Below are 19047 nucleotides of genomic sequence, written 5' to 3'. Positions count from 1 at the left end.
GGCTTTCCATCAGTCTTCTAAATCACAACAAAGACCAGTTTTACAAAACTTGGTTAAAGGCTTGAGCATAATATAAGGGAATTATAGCAAAGAAAACTTAAAACGGATATTGCGTCTTTCTGCTCCCGGATTCCTAAGCCGTGGCCATTCACAGGCACCCTACTGCCTTTCCTTTGTCTTGACCCCGCTCACCACCAGCTGCTACCGAGAGGCGAATCTTTGGACATTTTCCCCTTCTTGAAGTTCAGACCTTCTCTTAGACCCAGAGAGAGAGAGAGAGAACTGGTTTCTGTTTAAAACCCAGCCTCAGGTTCACTCTCCCAGTCAGTAGCATAATAATCTGCAAAGATATTCTTTACCCCCAATAAAGACAACCTTCAGGATTATGATGTAGAGCAGCTTAGCTCCTCGTTGCCTCCAAGCCAGAATCAAAAATTGGTTCTACTCTTACATACCCAAAAGGTCCATTAAACTGGCTTTCCTGAAATAGTCTTCACCCTAAGATGGATCTGAAAGCTGCTGGCAGATTTTAAATGACACACGTCCCTTCTTCTCACCATCAAGGTCTTAACCACTGCAGGTCTAGAGGGGGTGAGAGACCTGGTTCCATGAGTGTTTATTAGGAGTGTGTGTCACACAACACAGTACTTATCGGATCCTCAGAAACAGACAGCCTGTGTTTACTGTAAAAGGAAATAAGTTCCTGGGAGAACACAGACACTAAGGAGGCCAGCATTTCGGGTTTGGATATTTCCATTCCCAATTTTAGCTAGGATCAGGATCAGGAAAAACTGCAGAGAGTATTTGGGGTTGTGCATTGGGAAGCTGTTGCCACTCTCAGAGACGTATAGGTGAAAACTGAGAAAAAGTGGAAGAAAGCCCAGAACTGAAAAGTAAGTTTTTTGGTAGAGTATCTGATTTTCTTAGGAATGTGTTCAGAATGGCATAAAGGATGGTGCGTGCTCAGCACTTTGGCACTGTGTTTTGTATCTCAGAGGTTCTGTGCCAGTTTATGGAAGGTTAAATGTGCCCCTGAGGTCTGGCCTCAGGGAAACTGACAGGTGGGAGGGGACATCCATCATTTCTGAGCAGGAAAGCCAGGGAGCCAGGGAATGTTGGAAAGATAAATCCTCAAGCTCCGCAGCCAGAATGCAATCATAAGCAGGGGAAAATGGAGATGTAGGTGGGTCAGTGACACAAGGACGAGGGGAGATAAAATAAGGAAGCTGATCTTTCCTCCTGATGGGCTCAGCTTGTGAGCCTTCCAAACCGGGCACAGGTGGTGCCTCTCAGGGAACCCTGTAACTGCAGCTGTAATGAGTTTTGAACTTCTAGGTGTAAAATAAGATTCAAGGGTGTAATGTCCAGCGCAGGGATTATAGCCAGTATTTTATAACTTTATATGGAATATAATCTATGGAATATCGAATCACTATGTTCTACACCCGAAACTAATCTAATATTGTAAGTCAACTAGACTTTAAAAAGTCAGCTTTGAAATTGTACTCATAGACACTCCCCTTTAAATGAAATATCTGGGGGGAGGATCAACAGTGAAAAGCCTGCATTTTGGGGACAGGGGGTGCAGGACAGTGGTCCCTGGAGACAAGTGGAACCTGTCTGCCCTAACCCCGAATCATCTGATTGGGTCCAGAACAAAATCTTTCAAATCAGGTTCCAGATCAGTTCATTTCTTCCATCCCCAAAGTATGTGTTAAGTGCACGCTGGAAGGAAAACAGGAGGCTCAGCAGAGCTAGGATGAGAGTTCCACGGTGCCTGCAGATCCAGGGCCCCTTGGCCTCTGGCGCGCCTCGGAGCAGTCATTCTGGTGGGCGAGCAGGAAGAGAAACCCCGTGCGGTCTGGCAAAAAAGCCGGGGGCCCTGGCCGCCAGGCTGCCCCACAGTGCTGGGAGCAGGTGCTGTGTATTTATACCGAGGTGATGAGAAGTGTCCCTGGAAGGTTTCTTTCTCCACATCTGGTAGCCAAGCTAAAAGTGCGTGGATTACTGTTTGGAATCTCGGAACTGAAAGGTGACGTTGGGCTTGAGGCGCCGGCGGGGGGGGGACCCTCACAGCTCTCTGCACGATGGTACTGCAGGGCCACCACTGTTCCCCATCCCCACCCTCAGCCGCTAGTCTACCTACAGCTTCTGCTGAATGACTTCTTGGCTAGACACTGTCTTTTTTTTTTTTTAATTTTTAATGAAAAATTTTTTTAATTTTTAATATAAAAATGTTTTAAATTGTATTCAAGTATAGTTGATTTACTGTGTTGTGTTAATTTTTTTTTTTTTAATTTATTTATTTTTGGCTGTGTTGGGTCTTCGTTGCTGTGCATGGGCTTTCTCTAGTTGCAGTGAGCAGGGGCTACTCTTCATTGCGGTGCACGGGTTTCTCATTGCGGTGGCTTCTCTTGTTGCGGAGCATGGGCTCTAGGCACATGGGCTTCAGTAGTTGTGGCACGTGGGCTCAGTAGTTGTGGCTCGTGGGCTCTAGAGTGCAGGCTTAATAGTTGTGGCGCACGGGCTTAGTTGCTCCGCGGCACGTGGGATCTTCTTGGACCAGGGCTCGAACCCGTGTCCCCTGCATTGGCAGGCGGATTCTTAACCACTGCGCCACCAGGGAAGTCCCTTTGTTGTGTTAATTTCTGCTGTACAGCAAAGTGATTCAGTTGTACATATACATATACATTCTTTTTCATATTCTTTTCCATTATGGTTTATCATAGGATGTTGAATATAGTTCCCTGTGCTATACAGTAGGACCTTGTTGTCTATCCATTCACTATATAATAGTTTGCACCTGCTAATCCCAAACTCCCAATCCATCCCTCCCCCACACCTCCGTCTCCCTTGGCAACCACAAGTCTGTTTTCTATGTCTGTGAGTCTGTTTCATAGATAAGTTCATTTGTAGATACTAAGTCTTAAACAGCTACGTTCCAACTGAACCCTACCTGTCCCGCCCTGTGTGGACCTCTCCTGATCCAGGAAAGGGAGAGGGAGTAAATGAAGAAGAAAACTGTCCCCAAATCGGTAGAATTCGAAGAGCCTCGTGCTTCTCCCCTGTCCACCCTGCCCATGAATTCGGACGCCTCTAAACAGAACTGCCTTTGAGGTTTGGGTCCCATTCTGGAAACAAGAGACTGGGGCTTGTTTCTCATCTGCAGTTTGCTGAGTTTGCAGCCCACAGATGCTTTCAACAATGACAGGGCAAGGAGGAGGGATGGCAGAGAGGCAGGGGTAGCAGGAAAGAGCAAAATTTACCATAGTATATAGTGGCACAGAGTTGGCATGGTGAGGATTCAAGGGGAGACTAGAGTAGACACCAGAGGTTAGCTGGGAGCACAGGCTGGCTTGCTGACACCTTCTACTTAAGACGCTGCAGAAACCTTGGGTGGACCATTTGCCAAGGGGCAGGGACAGGGAATAGCTGTGCTTCTGCAGTATCATCGTGCAGCACCCCCACCAGGTGCCTGACATCGCCGCCAGCTGCAACACAACAGAGACATTATCAGGGGACCACAGTACCAGATACACAGCCTGCCCACTCCTGACTTGTGGGCAATCACCTAAGGACATTGCCACTCTCTCCTCCCACCTCTGCGGGCTCTGGCTGCCAAGGGCACATAAGGACTGTAAAAGGAGAAGCTAGATCAGGAGGGGGAGGAGTCAGACTTGGGTTCTGTTAGCCAAATACAGTGGTTTTTTTCAATATGTATTTTATTTATTTATTTTGGCTGTGCTGGGTCTTAGTTACAGCATGTGGGATCTTTTAGTTATGGCATACATGCGAGGTCTAGTTCCCCGAACAGGGTTCGAACCCCGGCCCCCTGCATTGGGAGCGCAGAGTCTTACCCACTGGACCACCAGGGAAGTGCCAGCAAAATACAGTGTTATTGATTTGTGACTGTGCATTTCAGACCTGGCACCTACTGTTTTACAAAACCGGAAGAATTCATTCAAAAAGAGCCTGGGCTCTAATCTCAGTATCTTCCAAAGCTCTGTCCCTCCAGGACTGGCCAGGTTACTTTTAACTTTCCTTGAAGCAAAAAGCAGACTTATTAAATATGGAATTTGTCCAAAACCACCTAAAATTTTTTTTTAAACATCTGCAGAAGTCAGGAAAAAGAACACAGCTGCAGAGGTGCTGGTGCCGAAAAAGAACTTTGATTTTTATTGTGTGACCCGCAGTGTCTGGGAGGTTGTGGAATTAGAACCCAGGATCAGAAAGAAAATGTCCAAGGTCAAGACTGTGGACACCGAGATTCCTGTCCCTGTCCTAGAAGGCAGCATAGAGCCTAACACTTGTAGATCTTTAATGATCTCACATGTGAGTTGGGGTAGATCTCTCAGATCCTTCCACATGGAGCATATGTAAGATCACACTATTATTACGTTAAAAGACCCCTTTTCTCTGAAAGATGAGAAGGGGATGGAATGAAGGGAATAAGAATGGACAGAAGACCTCCTCCTGCCACAGTTACATATTTTGCTGGCATGGGAGGAAGAGATTGAAAGCCAGTAACACATGATGAGCAGGCAGAGGAATGGAGGCGTGGTCCAGGATCGACCCAAGATTCCACCAAGGCATCTTTCTTCTTCCTTTTCTCAAAAGTGAAGGGCTCAGGGACTTCCCCAGTCGCACAGCGGTTAAGAATCCACCTGCCAATGCAGGGGACACGGGTTCGATCCCTGGTCCGGGGAGATCCCACATGCCGCAGAGCAACTAAGCCCGTGCGCCACAACTACTGAGCCCGTGCGCCACAACTACTGAAGCCTGTGTGCCCTAGACCCCGTGCGCCGCAACTACTGAGCCCGCGTGCCGCAGCTACTGGAGCCTGCACGCCTAGAGCCCGTGCTCCACAACAAGAGAAGCCACCGCAGTGAGAAGCCCGCGCGCTGCAACGAAGAGTAGCCCCTGCTCGCTGCAACTAGAGAAAGCCCGCACACAGCAACCAAGACCCAACATAGCCAAAAATAAATAAATTAATTAATTATTTTTTAAAAAGTAAAGGGCTCAGTGACATCGCTTATAGGGGATAGAATGCCTAGATGGAGAAGAAAAGTCATCTCTTTCCGCAGAGATTTGTTCTACATTACGCTCAGACGTTCAGATTTCAGGAGATGTTTATAAAGGAGACTAACTCAGAAAATCTGAGCAGTAATCAGGCATTAAACAAACCATTAAGTCTGTAGTTTCTCATCTCCGAGGTGCATATACTACTATCTACTTAATCTGTTTCACAAAGCTCTTTTTATTTTTATTTTATTTTATTTTTAAGTCTATAGCACCCAGTATTCCCAGGCAGTCTGCCATCCAAGCACTAACCAGGCCTGACCCTGCTTAGCTTCCAAGATCAGACGAGATTGGGTGCATTCAGGGTAGTATGGCCGTAGACCACAAGGCTCTTTTAAAAATCAAATTATGCAACAGATATAAAAAATATTTTAAAACTTGATAGTACTTTTTACATGTAAGGTGGCACTCACTGTTATTATTCTCACTTTCTAAACGTTGGAAGCGTTCATGGTTTTGGCCAGCTGTGTCAGGAGAGGTAGAATAAAAGAAACCATTGTTGGGAGACTGTCACCCCAGTTCTGAACCTTATCTTTGGGGCTTTAAGTTGTATGGTGGTAATTCTATGCTCTTCAGTTTCTTTCCCCAGTGTGCATTTATGGCAATAGAAGTTGATTATTCCCAGAATTAGTTCTTATTCCTTTGAGTAATTTGGGTTTGGATACTGGAGAGTTACTCCCACCCAGTAGCCAGGACACAGAGTCCAAAGGCTTCAAGTCTCTCTGCACTAGCAATTTGATTCTTTGTCCAGTACCCGTTGAGCTTCCATATGTCACCGTGAGAGTTCCTGGGTTTGCTTGTGTTTCTTTAGTAAGTGCTTAAGGAGAATGGAGACCAAACCCCCATGGAGAAATATCTGCTTTTCCACGCTTATTACTCTCACCTAAAGGGTTTATTTAATTTCTAAATACCTCACCCAAAATAAATATTTGGAGGCTGCACCATTTAGCAGAAATAAGGCAGATACACTCAGATGCCTCTCAAGCAAAGAATAACATTGGAAAGAGTTGATAGCAAAAAAAAAAAATGCAACTGTGAGCTACATAAAAGCTCTTTTAAATGGTGTATATTGTGGTTGATGAATCCCTACTAGGGGAAGATCGTCCTACTGGCTTTGTGAATTGAACTAGTCTTCCATGTTCATGGTGAGGTAACTTTTTATTGTGGTTAAAAAAACACATAACAGGTCCTACTGTGTAGCACAGGGAACTATATCCAGTCTCCTCGGATAAACGATAATGGAATGTAAGATAGTTAGCTAGTGGGAAGCAGCAGCATAGCACAGGGAGATCAGCTCGGTGCTTTGTGATGACCTAGAGGGGTGGGGTAGGGAGGATGCGGGGGAGGCTCGAGAGGGAGGGGATATGAGGACATATGTATGCATATGGCTGATTCGCTTTGGTGTACAACAGAAACTAACACACACAAAAAAACAGATTATTGAAAAAAGAATGTATATATGTGTAAAACTGAGTCACTTTGCTGTACAGTAGAGACTGGCACAGCATTGTAAATCAACTATACTTCAATTTAAAAAAAACATGCATAACAGAAAATTTACCATCTTAACCGTTTTTAAGCATATAGTTCAGTAGTGTTATAGTACATTCACACTGTTATGAAATAGATCTCCAAAACTTTCTCATCTTGCAAAACTAGAACTCTATACCCATTAAACACACGGTGATGTAATTTTTAAGAGCTTAGTATATTCAAGGAATTTGGAGGGACTCCTGGCCCTCCAACGCCTGCTGGGTCCACAGAGGTGCAGTCAGAATGGACACGGCGTGGGCGCTGGGAGTCCCCTGAGGAGGCCCAGCACTGAGCGCTCAACTACTGGGTCCAGAAGTGCTAAGAATAATTGACAGAGAAAGAGATTCCCAAAATGCTGCTCTGTACCAGCACGCCTTGCTGAGGCAGCGGAAAGACATTGCTGAGGGTATGTGTCAGAAAGGCCCCGATGATCCTGGACTTGCGATGTGGGACAAGGAACACGGGCTGCGCTGAGGGATGCTGCATTCTCAGGGCACCTGGCCGCCGGCCGCAGCACCAGTCCGCTTCCTAGGCTAGTGTGGCGTGTCAGTCCTCTGCTGTCATTAACTGAGGAAATCTATACTCTGTCAAAGGAATTGCAACTTGTATTTTTCTTCTGGTTACAAAGAACATGTTCCTTAAGGCCATTTTGAAATCATTAGAGTCATAAACAGCAGATGTGAGCTAAGATGCCAACTCAAAGCATCTTGGCTCACCTATCATTAGTTGAACTAGTTGGAGCATCTAAGATGATTTCCTAAATTAGCTACTGACTGTGGTCAGAGTGTCAGACATACAACTACATACAGAACTGTGTGATAGTAAATTTGTGTGATTTTAAGCCACTAAGTTTGGAGTAACTTGTTCAGCGTCAGTAGAAGCTAACGCAGTACAAGTAGGCATGATACTTTGAATATGCGTGATAAAACAAGGATAAATAACTATAGTTTGATTTATTTTTATTATTTATTTTCATTAATAAACCACAGACGAACCAGCTATTTGAAGCTTTTTAAAGTGATAAAGGAGTCTAAAGGCAGTGATAAATATGTCTTAGGTGCCCATCCTTTTCCTGCCATCAAAGAGGAAAAATGGGGACTTCTCTGGCAGTCCAGTGGTTAAGACTTCGCCTTCCAATGCAGGGGGTGCGGGTTCGATCCCTGGTCGGGGGAGCTGAGATCCCACATGCCTCGTGGCTGAAAAACCAAGACATAAAAAAAAAAAAAAAAAAGCAATATTGTAACAAATTCAATAAAGACTTTAAAAATAGTCCACATCAAGAAAATCTTTAAAAAAAAAAAAGAAGAGGAAAAAGCGTGTTTAGAATGAAAGTAAAGGCTATTAAGTGGTTCAAGGTGCAAGAGCAGTTTAAGAGGAATGGTGCTGTTATTTATTTTTTTAATTTACTTTATTGAAGTATAGTTGATTTACCATGTTGCGTTAATTTCTGCTGTACAGCAAAGTGATTCAGTTTTACATATATACATTCTTTTTCATATTCTTTTCCATTATGATCTATCACAGGATATTGAATATATGGGTGCTGTTATTTAGATTTGATTTTGATCAGCATGCTGAGACAGACACCTACTACCCCTTTCAGTGTACTTTTCTTTCTTTATTTTTGGCTGCGTTGGGTCTTCATTGCTGCACGCAGGCTTTCTCTAGTTGCAGTGAGCGGGGGCTACTCTTTGTTTTGGTGCGCAGGCTTCTCATTGTGGTGGCCTCTCCTGTTGTGGAGCACGGGCTCTAGGTGCATGGGCTCAGTAGTTGTGGCTCGCGGGCGCTGAGCGCAGGCTCAGTAGTTGTGGCGCACGGGCTTAGTTGCTCCGCGGCATGTGGGATCTTCCCGGAACGGGGCTCGAATTCATGTCCCCTGCATTGGCAGGCGGATTCCCAACCACGGCGCCACCAGGGAAGTGCTTAGTGTACTTTTAAAGCCACGTAATGTCACAGCCTAAGATTTAGTGTTCACAAAAAGGAAAATAGGTCCAATAGCACAGCACTTCCAAATTGTTGGGCATGCCTTGGACTGAATTCTCATATATTATATTACCAACCTGTTCCATTCTGCTTCAGTAAGGATCAATCTTGTTCTTAACATTTTTTTAAGTATTTGAAAGATTTAGCTGAAAACTGCTGCCTTTAAGAGAAATCTCACATAATTTATTTCTACTTCAGCCTCAGGAATTGTCAAGACAAGAAAATACATATTTTCCCATTTGATTATTAGCCCTATATTTGTTTACATATTTTTTTATTTATCAATCTATTTCAACAAGAGGCTCTTAAAAGACTCAGGTTTGGATGATCTAAAGGATTTCTATTTTTGGAGTAGATTTTGCTGTCTCCTCTTGATAATTAATTTGCCTCCTCAAAAATAACCATAATTTCTTTGTGAACAAGGTAATGTTTTTCTGAATTTGTATTGCAGTTTACACCTAACGTGTTGCTTTTTTCCCCTGCGTCTCTCAAAATAATATTGAAAAGAATCAATCCATTTAAAACTAAATGGTTATCAAGCATATACCCATGATGATAAGTGATAACTAAATTATGAGGAAGGAAAGCTGTGGTTTCTGCTTGGGTTGTTGGTCTTCTCTTTCTTACTGCGTATACCTAGATCAGTCTTCCACTTACTGTAAATTAGAGTTCAAGCTTTACATCTTTTAAGTAAAGAGGAATGAATATATACTTTTTATTTTTACACCCAAACAGTTGCCCCTGATGACCCCAGCAGAAAAATAGATGGCGATACCATTATTTTTTCAAACGTTCAAGAAAGATCAAGTGCGGTGTATCAGTGTAATGCCTCTAACGAATATGGATATTTACTGGCAAATGCATTTGTAAATGTCCTGGGTAAGCTCTCCCTTTATTAAAGACATGGCAAATTAAATTAATGACCGCTGTTGTTTTTCATTCATTCAGCAGAAATATATTAAGCATCTACTAGGCAGTGGCACAGAACTTGGAGCTGTAAGGGATATACAAAGATGGATAAGATAACAAACCTTGCCCTAAAGGAAATTACAGTCTGGCCTTAAAGTTCTTTCATAACATGGTTTTTACAAAGGCAAATTCCTCATTGTAGAGATAATCAAAGAGGCTGCTCTGTTCATAGACAGTTACATTGTGTCAAACCCCTCAAAAGGAAAAGGGCATGGGTGGGCTCTTCCTAACTGAATGTGACTGCTTGTTCCATCCTTAGAAACTGACAAGCTGAATGACAATTTCATGATTCTGATTTTTGAAAGTAAGTCATTAATCGTAATGTTTGGCCATGACCTAAGTCACAGATGTACATTTATTTATCAATTCATAATAATATGTTTAGAAAACGGTGACATAAACATACTCTGAAAGGGTTGGGTTTATGTGAACATGGTATTTCTCATATGGGGCGAAACTACTAAAATACCAAATTTGTTAAGAATTTATGTGAGAGTTGTTTTCATGACGCCGGGGAATTATATTTCACCCCTGTAAGTGGAGTAGGTTCCCTTTCAAACAAAATTAGGGTCAGGAAGCCAACCGATATGTGGTATTTTTTCCCTCATGCTTGAAATGAAGGTCAGTAAATCACAGGAAGAGCTGAGCGGTTAAGATGTTGGTGGAGGGAGAGGAAGCAGTTTTGATTCTGGTGCTGTTTTGAGTCATCAACATTCTGCTTTTTTTCTGCCGGCTTGGATGTTCGCCACCACTCCCCCCTCCACCCCCCATTATTACCCCGAGGTTCTGATGGGTCAGTCATCCAACAAAAGTGTATTTGGCCATTATTTTTTGTGCCAGACACTGTGCTGGTTTATGGGGAGAAAACAATAAAAAGTCCCATTCCCTGCCTGCAAGGAACTCACAGTGTAGTTGGAGATATAGATAAAGAAATCAGTTATTAAAATACTGTGCCTGATTAAGATGCAGGACGTGAGGCAGAGGGAGGAAACTTGTATTTTTCCACTTTGAGTGACTGGCAGGGTCATACTTGCCTGAGAACATAAGGGGAGAGATACATTGGCTGTGCCTTAACATGGATTCTAATGGCCTGAAAAAAAATACAATAAAATACGGGTGGGCCTAAGTGTTTATTTTATTTTAATATTTACTTTACCTTTCCAAAACGTTTTTAGCTGAGCCACCACGAATCTTTACGTCTGCAGACACACTCTATCAAGTCATTGCAAACAGGCCTGCTTTACTAGACTGTGCCTTCTTTGGGTCTCCTCTACCTACCATCGAGTGGTAAGTAGTGGCCATATCTGTTTGTCATATTTACATTTGCCAAAGCCTTCAAATTTCTCAATATGTGGTGTTTTAGAGAACAGACAGGAAAAAGGCAGTGCAGAAGCCATCATCCTATTAATTATTAAATGTATTCACAAATATTTATTAACAACTCACTCTGTGGTAAATACTGTCACATGGATGATCTCTTTGGCAGCACGCTTTGTCCATCCCAGAGGGATATGTAAATGTTTTTGAAAGAAATTAAAGTGGCTGTATTTTACAGTGCTATGGACATTACCCGGGACGTCATGAATGATGGCGAGAGGGACGGGTTGGGGGACATTCCTTGGTAATAAAATATCATTTGGGGCAGACACAGGGTCCATAAGCTTAAAAAACAGAATTTGCTATTACCAGTGTTCCTCTCCCACTGAGTGTCCTAGCTTGGAGCCAGCCAAGCTCCCCTGTATCCTTTCACTCCCTCTTTATTTTTTAAACTTTATTTATTTATTTTTGGCTGTGTTAGGACTTCGTTGCCATGCGTGGGCTTCTCATTCCGGTGGCTTCTCTTGTTGCAGAGCACAGGCTCTAGGCATGCAGGCTTCAGTAGTTGTGGCACTCGGGCTCAATAGTTGTGGCTCACGGTCTCTAGAGCGCAAGCTCAGTAGTTGTGGCGCACGGGCTTAGCTGCTCCGTGGCATGTGGGATCTTCCCAGACCAGGGGTAGAACCCGTGTCCCTTGCATTGGCAGGCGGATTCTTAACCACTGTGCCACCAGGGAAGCCCATACAGCCAAGCTCCCCTGTATCCTTTCACTCCCTCTTTAGACCATCCCTTTTCACGTACCACTCATGGTATCAGTCCTGGTCATCCTCGCAGCTTGCTTTAGCATGAGCTGAAAGAGACAAGGCCAGGAGAGGCCGCAGCTCAGAAAGAATGAGTGAAAGAAAATTGGAACATTCATTTATGGATTGTCTATCAGGTGCCAGACACTATGTGGGGCTCCACTTCCTGGTGTGAGATTAAAGCCAGGTGTAGGATTAAAGCCCAAACACGGATGCTTTTGCAGAAAATTTCCTAGCAAAGGAGATGGATTAACGCTTAGTTTCACACGGCTTTTCATCCATCCTCACTTCTCCTGTCTGACACTAACCTGGAAGCTCAATGTGGACATACTTTACATGCGTACTTTCTTCTTCTCCTTCCCTGAATATTTTCCTATTTATACTCTCAAAAGTACAACCCTTGTAACCTTGAAGTCAGAATCTCTTTAGAATTGTAACGTGTAGATGGAGTTACAAACACATCACAGCAGGGGGGAAAGGTCAGAAAGAGCAGTCTTCATTGTGTCTATTTTATTACTTATTAGAGATAAAATAGGTAATAATGTGTTTATTAAGTTATGAATCTCTTATAATGAAAATTACAAATTAAGTGTTTTGTATTGTCATCCTAATTCTTCAAGCACCATTTATCACTGAATTCTCCAGTTTGACATCTGTCTTTGCATTAACCCCCCTGATTTACAAGCATGCAATATACTTGTGCAGATTCCAAACGTCTCTGACCTTGATACTGTAATGCAGATCGTGTGGTGTGTTGGACCTTGAACAGGGCATTTCATGTCTGACTTCAAATTATAATATTTTTATTCCTCTTTGTGATCATTTTCATAATGAAGGTTTAAAGGTGCTAAAGGGAGTGCTCTTCGTGAAGATATCTATGTTTTACATGAAAATGGAACTTTGGAAATTCCTGTGGCCCAGAAGGACAGTACAGGAACTTATACATGTGTTGCAAGGAATAAGTTAGGAATGGCGAAGAATGACATTCACTTAGAGATCAAAGGTGAGGCAGAGGTGGCAAACACTTTTTCAGTATTATGAGACTTTGAGCAAATTCTCCAGCTTTTAAAAAAAAAATTTCTTTATTGAAGTATAGTTGATTTACAATGTTGTGTTAATTTTTGCTGTACAGCAAAGTGATTCAGTTATACATATATGCATTCTTTTTCATATTCTTTTCCATTATGGTTTATCACAGGATATAGAATATAGTTCCCTGTGCTATACAGTAGGACCTTGTTGTTTATCCATTCTGTATGTAATAGTTTGCATCTGCTAACCCCAAACTCCCATTCCTTCCCTCCCCCACCCTCCTTCCCCCTTGGCAACCACAAGTCTGTTCTCTATGTCTTGATTCTGTTAAATTCTCCAGCTTTGGCAAAGGATAACGGTAACTTTCCATTTCAGATCCAACGAGGATCATTAAACAGCCTGAATATGCAGTGGTGCAAAGAGGGAGCACGGTGTCCTTTGAATGCATAGTGAAACACGATCACACTTTAATCCCCACCGTCACGTGGCTGAAGGACCACGGGGAGCTGCCCAGTGACGGAAGGTATTTGAAGACAATTTCTTTCCTTTCTCTTCCTTCTCTCTTTAAGCTGCTCTTGAACTAAAGGTTTATTGTACAGTAACTTAATGGTTATGTTTTTAAAGTTTCTGCAGTCTGCTCTCTCTCCAAAGTAGATATACATTTTCTCTTCATGCTATAGAATATTTGGACCTAAAAAGGTATCAAGTTATAGAAATAAGACCCTGAGAATGTTTGTCTATCTTTGTGTTGGTCTCCTGTGTAATTCAGGATGTGAAAAACCTTTCAGGTTTTGAACAACATCCATTGTTTTCTAACTTGTACCGTGCACTCTCAACAGATGTTTTCATTCCCATTTTACAAATAAGCAGAAATACGATCTCTTTAATCATCAGAGTGAGCCTGAATCTTCATCAGTGTTTTACAGGACACTAGTTTTTATTTGGATGGGGAGTTTTCATTTTACCTAAAGCGAGTAGAAGGAGGAGAAGAAAAAAAAAACAGGTAAAGAATTTGAAAGAGCCTGAGCACATTGCATTGCTTTAGCTTGGTATGAAAGAAAGGTCATGCCCATTTTCCAGGTGAGGCTCTCGATTTGACAAAGTACACAGAGACAAAGACGAGAACTTTAGCTGATGCAGAGGGGCTACAAGCATCACCCCGACGGGAAGGAGTGTTGAAGGAGTGTTGTCTGCTGGTAGAAATGGTTTCTGTGGCTTCTTTCAACTATGCCCAAATGGTGCCCTGTTGCTTGTAAATGGCCCTTAAAAGAACTATGTGGGAATTTGTGATTAACGATACACACTACTATATATAAAATAAACAGCAAGGACCTACTGTATAGCACAGGGAACTATATTCAATAGCCAGTAATAACCTATCATGGAAAAGAATCTGAAAAAGAGTATTATATATATATATATATATAAAACTGAATCACTTTGCTGTATACCTGAAACATTGTAAATCAACTATAGTTTGATTAAAAAAAATAATAATTAATATCAAATTATTTAAAAATACACACTTTGTTAGAAATTGAGCCGGCTGAGTGGTAGCAGCAGAAGCCTAGGAAAGCCCTCTTTTCAGGGTAACTGGAGCTGCCCCCGCTCAGCTCTAGAGGCCCCTGGTCTTAACGAAGCTCCCAAAAACTCCAGAGGCGTGGTTGAAAGCCATCAGACTAAATGACTTGACATCACTTCTAACCCAAGCTTCTCACTCATTCAAAATGTTTTCCAACTTTAATCACTATCAAAGTGGCATGTATTGTATAGGATTTTAGCTCTAATGTGCTGCAAACCTTTATCATCTTTCCCTTTTACCAAGTTCACAGTTGCTTTCATGCCAGGAAAACCGTCATTGGGTGTGGTGGGATGTCCATTCCAGCCGCTTTGAGCATGTGGTGATTACAGGTTCACTGTTGACAAGGACCATTTGGTGGTCGCTGATGTCAGTGATGATGATGGTGGGACCTACACATGTGTGGCCAACACAACTCTGGACAGCGTTTCGGCCAATGCTGTGCTCAGCGTTGTCGGTAAGAGCTAGAACACGTACAGCACAGCTGGCTGCCCTGTTTTAGGTTGAAAGGAAAAATTGTCAGTAGTAACTGTTTGCTTGTTACAGTTTTAGCATTTTATAGGTGAGTTAAATACCCACATCTTTCTTCTGTGAAAGATGCCCTTGAGCCAGTAATTTCAGTATAAATGTACTCTGTAGCAGCACTGCAATAAAATGGTGGTTAAGCACATTAGTGATATTTTTATGAGAAAACTGGGGGGAAATGATCTACCTTTATTTAAAATCGAAGGGGTTTTCCCCCTATGTTGTTACTGCATGTTTAGCAATGCTGTGTCTCACAGCTAAGCGTAAGGCTCAGGTTTATAATCTTAATCATGCTCAGTCTTTGTCTTCTTGTGCTATCTTATATCTGTCCGCTACTAATTTTGATTAAACTCCTTTATATTACTGTCCTTTCTAGCTCCTACTCCAACTCCAGCTCCCATTTACGGTAAACTAATATGAGTCCTTTTCTCTGTTTTGTTTCAAACAATTTCACATGTACAGAAGAAGTCCATTACTTTCTTTTCTCTATCATGTCATTGTGCTTCTTTAAGGAAAAGGGCTCTGTCAGGTGTTCTGCCGTGTTGTCCATTTACTGCTATAAATCATTTCTTCATTATAACTCTGGAACTTTTCACTGAATATATTGCCACTCGCTTCCAAGTATTTCATGTGTTATTGCAAAGTCATTTCATTTGCTAAAAGTCCCTCTTTGACAGCATTTCCTTGTAAAGTAGCATAGTGCTTTTTCAAAAGCTATCGTCCATATTTTACAGACTGAAAAAGCAATTTCAAATATCATTCCACAACTTAGGTTTTCATTTCAATCTATTAAAAGTTGTTCTGGAAAACTAAATGTTGTTTGGGGATTCCATTTTCAAGAAATTTACATAGGAAAACAATGGATGCTTAGTACAACATTTGACCTTTCTATCAAAGAAAACCACCAACTCACTGTGTTCACAGAAGATAAATCACTAAAGAAAGACGAAAAGGAGGACACTTTCACGTCACATGATTTTTCTGAGTCGGGAAGTTAAATCAATTTTTTTCCCGAAATCTTTTTGATTAAAGAACCCTCATGTTTATTCAACATATAAATACAAAAATTAATTTTGTGGTGAAAACTCAGCTGGATGTTACATAGTATTATGAATTATGCTATAGAAGACCTGTCCTTTGTAGACATTTACTGCTTCTTTACTGGTAGGAAAGAAGTGCTCATATTTTTCTATGGCCTCTGGCTCCCCCAAGAGCCAGAGTCACTGCCAAGAGCAAGGTCAGGAAAAGACCCAGGGGGAACATTAACTCTCTAGATCTCAGAAGCACCATTAGAAGAGGCAGACACGCTCCTCAGACACCTTCGTCCCAACAGGCATCTGTACCCTGGTGTCCTCTGAGAATAAACACACCTCCCTGTGTGCCTGACTCACTTGTACTGAGCGTCCACATAAGGTTGCATGCCGAGGTCTACCTGCATAGCATCAATTTTAGAATTCCCTTAAAAATATAAATATTCTTCAGGTGCCCCCAAATCTGTAATTTAGCATGTTTCAGAAAGAACACTTGCATTTTCTTTTAATAGTACGTACATTTGCCTGTATTTGTTTTTCAGCATTTCCTATTCTCTGTTTCCCATTTATTAGAAATTCAGCTTCCGTATTAATTTTTCTGTTTGTGCTCCTCTATGTTTATGAGAAGACACGCACTGAGAGTGCTGGAGAACCATACATGTCCTCCCCTGGCTTTGGTGACAAGGGATTTAGTTTCATTTCAAAGAGAAGCAAGCAGAGCTCATTGAGGGGTTCTCTTGGGTGTGCGTGTGTGTTCCCAGCAGCCTCAGCTGTTTTCATTTCCTTTCAGTTGCATGCTCACTGGCCATTACATGTGCTGTGTCTTTAAGAGTCCCCTCCGAGAATAGTATCATGAGTAAAGGAGAACCTCCTAAGGTCGGGTGGTTAACTATGATGTGTGTGTTTGGTCTACAGATGTCCCAAATCCTCCCTTTGATTTAGAATTGACGGATCAACTAGACAGGAGTGTTCAGCTGTCATGGACCCCAGGCGATGACAACAATAGCCCTATTACAAGTATGTGGTGTCATTTGCTTTTTCACTGATAAACTTAATGATTATTTTCAAAGCACTGTATCCCATGTAATTGAAATTCCTTGCAAAAGATATTTGCTGGCATTCTCTGCTTCATTGCTAATAGAATCAAAACATTTATTTATGTTCTGTTATTCAGAGCTGGAGTTATTCCTGGTTACAGCTTCTGGTTTGGGACACTAATTAATTGCTGAAGATGTTAATTAAGCAAATACACTATCATTTTGTGTTTAAGATCCATAAGAATCACCTTCAATTTCTACCACAGTAGGAAGATGTATTGCAAGTTATTCATTTTGCCCATTAATATGGGAGAAAACAATAGAAGGACCAGTCTAGCTATTAGGAAATTGAGACTTGGTGAGTAAAGTGACTTTTCAAACCCACAGTTGGTAACAGAACTGGGGGTAGACATCAGGTCTCTTTCTTTCCATTAGCCCTGGCTACAAAGTGGCACAGTCACCAATGTCACCTCCTCACCTTGATGACATCAGCCTAGACAATAAAATCAGGTGAGGGACCATGCCATAAGGGTACTGGAAGAGCTTAGTAAAATTAGACTATAGATAAGCTTATAAGTTTTAAAACCAAAAAGATACCTAAGAGAGTAGACACAAGTCTGTAATATATTACTACCTTCAGGTATATACTGCAGGAAGACTAAATTCCTTTCCGATGATGACCTAAGATACTGCTGAAGTGACATGTGTGTTGATTTATTGCACCTGCTGGTAAAGCAGACCAGATCCAATGAAATTAAACAAAAGCGTCCTCTCTATCTTGTGTTCTTTGGTGGTGTTCCTTTCTCAGTGGAGTTTTTGGTCCTTGATCAGAATATGTATTCATTCATGCTGAATCTTCCAGTCAATTCAGTACATTAGCCAGATTTAGCTGGTGAGGATGCTTGGAGACTCTTTTTACCCATGTTAAAATGATACCATTAGATTTCAAGGCATTTCTACTCTTCGTTCATTCATTCAACAGACATTTATTGAGTACCTATTATGTACCAGGCATTCTTCTAAAACAAAACAGTCAAAAATCTCTGCGCATATGAATTTTATATCTTAATTGAGAACACAAATAAGATAAAATTAATACGTGTTATGTTATTGTGTATAATGTCATTATATATATGTATATATGTGTGTAAATATATATATATATATGTACACACACACACACACACACACACACACACACACACACACACTACTCAGATCTCCTTTTAAGAGAGAACCCACTACAAGGAATGTCAGCAACAGGCTGCATCTGCTGCCCCCTCCCTAGGGATCAGCTGCAGTGTTCCCGTGAGGCCCCTCTCTTCCTGAGGTAGTCCAGGGACTGAGCACAGCGAGGGTCCTAGATTCAGCCATGCCTCCTGCAGAACTTCACTCTGGGCTCCTCGCTGACCTGGCTGAATCTATCTGTATTGGAGACTGAGGCTTTTTCCACACAGACCTCCTTCCCCTCTCCTTTCTCAGCTGTCAGACCTGCATTACGGTCTGAAGATCTTCCCTGCCGTCTCCTGCTTTCTCTCTCTTTTATATTCCATGGACTCTTCCCCAAATAAATCTCCTACACATTTAGTTCTGTCTCTGCATCTGCTTCCAAGAGGAGTCAAACACACATATATCTATACACATGATTATGTGTGTGTCCATGTTTAGGCCATGCAAAGAACAAAGCAGGAGAAGGGGAGTAAAGAATATGAGGGTCAGGGGTATAATTACAAACAGGGTGGTCAGGAAAGGCTACCTTAAGAAGGTAAGATTCCTATGGAAAACAGTATGGAGGTTCCTTAAAAAACTGAAAATAGAGTTACCAGATGATCCAGCAATCCCACCCCTGGGCATATATCCAGAAAAAATGAAAGCTCTAATTCAAAAAGATACATGCATCCCAGAGTTCATAGTGGCACTATTTACAATAGCCGAGACACAGAAGCAACCTAAGTGTCCATCAACACATGAATCGATAAAGAAGATGTGGTACATATATACAGTGGAATACTACTCAGCCATAAAAAAGAATGAAATCATGCCATTTGCAGCAACATGAATGGACCTAGAAAGTATCATACTAAGTGAAGTAAGATGGAGAAAGACAAATATTAGATGATATCACTTATATGTGGAATCTAATAAATAGTGCAAATGAACTA

General features: G+C 41.8%; 1 protein-coding gene and 1 pseudogene across 1 annotated transcript in view; one reads left to right on the top strand and one right to left on the bottom strand.

The window, feature by feature from the left end:
* Nucleotides 1-19047, top strand: part of NRCAM (neuronal cell adhesion molecule) — a 310432-nt gene that overhangs the window by 253654 nt on the left and 37731 nt on the right. The window contains exons 13-18 of the mRNA XM_059934189.1: nucleotides 9331-9474; nucleotides 10740-10851; nucleotides 12518-12684; nucleotides 13089-13236; nucleotides 14625-14749; nucleotides 16764-16865. Coding sequence (XP_059790172.1) covers nucleotides 9331-9474; nucleotides 10740-10851; nucleotides 12518-12684; nucleotides 13089-13236; nucleotides 14625-14749; nucleotides 16764-16865 — 798 coding nt within the window. The remainder of the gene's footprint in view (nucleotides 1-9330; nucleotides 9475-10739; nucleotides 10852-12517; nucleotides 12685-13088; nucleotides 13237-14624; nucleotides 14750-16763; nucleotides 16866-19047) is intronic.
* On the bottom strand, nucleotides 5283-5401 carry LOC132372275 (5S ribosomal RNA; annotated as a pseudogene).

Source organism: Balaenoptera ricei, chromosome 9, assembly GCF_028023285.1.
Source record: "Balaenoptera ricei isolate mBalRic1 chromosome 9, mBalRic1.hap2, whole genome shotgun sequence".
Taxonomy (NCBI): domain Eukaryota; kingdom Metazoa; phylum Chordata; class Mammalia; order Artiodactyla; family Balaenopteridae; genus Balaenoptera; species Balaenoptera ricei.
Note: the sequence above shows the minus strand (reverse complement) of the source record. Positions and strands in the feature narration are given on the sequence as shown.